At 40.5% G+C, this 1,105-nt stretch overlaps 1 protein-coding gene across 1 annotated transcript; it reads left to right on the top strand.

Moving 5' to 3' along the window:
• The first annotated feature begins 251 nt into the window (after positions 1-251).
• Positions 252-887, top strand: LOC125473354. The gene is made up of 2 exons (XM_048576036.1): positions 252-573; positions 673-887. Exons 1-2 carry the CDS (start codon positions 252-254, stop codon positions 885-887), a joined length of 537 nt encoding a protein of 178 aa, XP_048431993.1.
• The last annotated feature ends 218 nt before the right edge of the window (positions 888-1,105 follow it).

Raw genomic sequence — 1,105 nt, 5'->3', positions numbered from 1 at the left:
TGTGCCTCGGCCCAAAAGAGGCCGCCTAAGCTATTATAGAGGTACACGAAGGGATATACGGGGCTCAACAATCTGGATGTAAAACATGGTGGTTGCTCCGCCGACACGGCTATTTCTGACCGAGTATATTGAAAGATTACATTGAATACGTGTAAGGTTGTGTATAATGTCAAATCCATTAGCCCATACAGAGAGTCCCAACCGAACTACTTCACTTGGTCACCAAACCATGGCCATTTAGAGGATGGGCCATGGATATAATTGGTAAAATTACACTGTCTTCCGGATCAGCAAAGCATGCATGGATACTTGTTGCAACAGACTACTTCACCAAGTGGGTTGAAGCAAAGTCATACATTGAGTTAACTTCTAAGAATGTCTGTAATTTTGTAGAAGAAAACATCATGACAAGATTCAGCATACTGGAAAAAATTATAACGAACAACGGCACAATTTTTACAACTAAAAGGTTTAAAGAATACGCGATGAGTTTGAAAATTCGGCTCGATCAATCCACGCTATATTACCCACAAGCAAATGGACAAGCTGGAGCAAGTAATAAAGTTTTAATCGGTATCCTTGAGAAAAAGATAAAAGAAAAGTCTGGTATGTGGCATTTGAAGTTAAACGAGGCATTATGAACATACTGAACTTCACTCTAATCAACAACAGGGACGACCCTATATGCATTGACTTATGCACACGACGCGATGCTACCAGTCAAGCTAAGCATAAACTCATTACGAGTTATCGAACAAATCAGTTTGTTTAGTGCCGAGTATAGTCAGGCCATGAGGCAAAAGTTGGAGAACTTGGAGGAAGCTCGGCTCGATGCTTATTACTTACTGGTGGCGCAGAAAAAGATTGCCCAAAGAACTTATAATTGACGAGTTAGGCAAAAGAGATTCGGCGAAGGTGAATTAAAATGGCAAACCGTGTTACCAGTGGGGTTTAAAGACCCTAGATTTGGGAAATGGTCACCGAATTAGGAAGGACCATTCGTCATCCACAAAGTTCGCGACAATGGGCATACACCTCAAGGATCGAATTGGTTTAATTCATAAATTACCAATCAATGGGAAATTCTTAAAGAAATATTATCCAA

The sequence above is a fragment of a genome, unplaced genomic scaffold (genome assembly GCF_019419815.1).
Source record: "Pyrus x bretschneideri cultivar Hongxiangsu unplaced genomic scaffold, Pyrus_bretschneideri_v1 Contig83, whole genome shotgun sequence".
Classification (NCBI taxonomy): Eukaryota; Viridiplantae; Streptophyta; class Magnoliopsida; order Rosales; family Rosaceae; genus Pyrus; species Pyrus x bretschneideri.
Note: the sequence above shows the minus strand (reverse complement) of the source record. Positions and strands in the feature narration are given on the sequence as shown.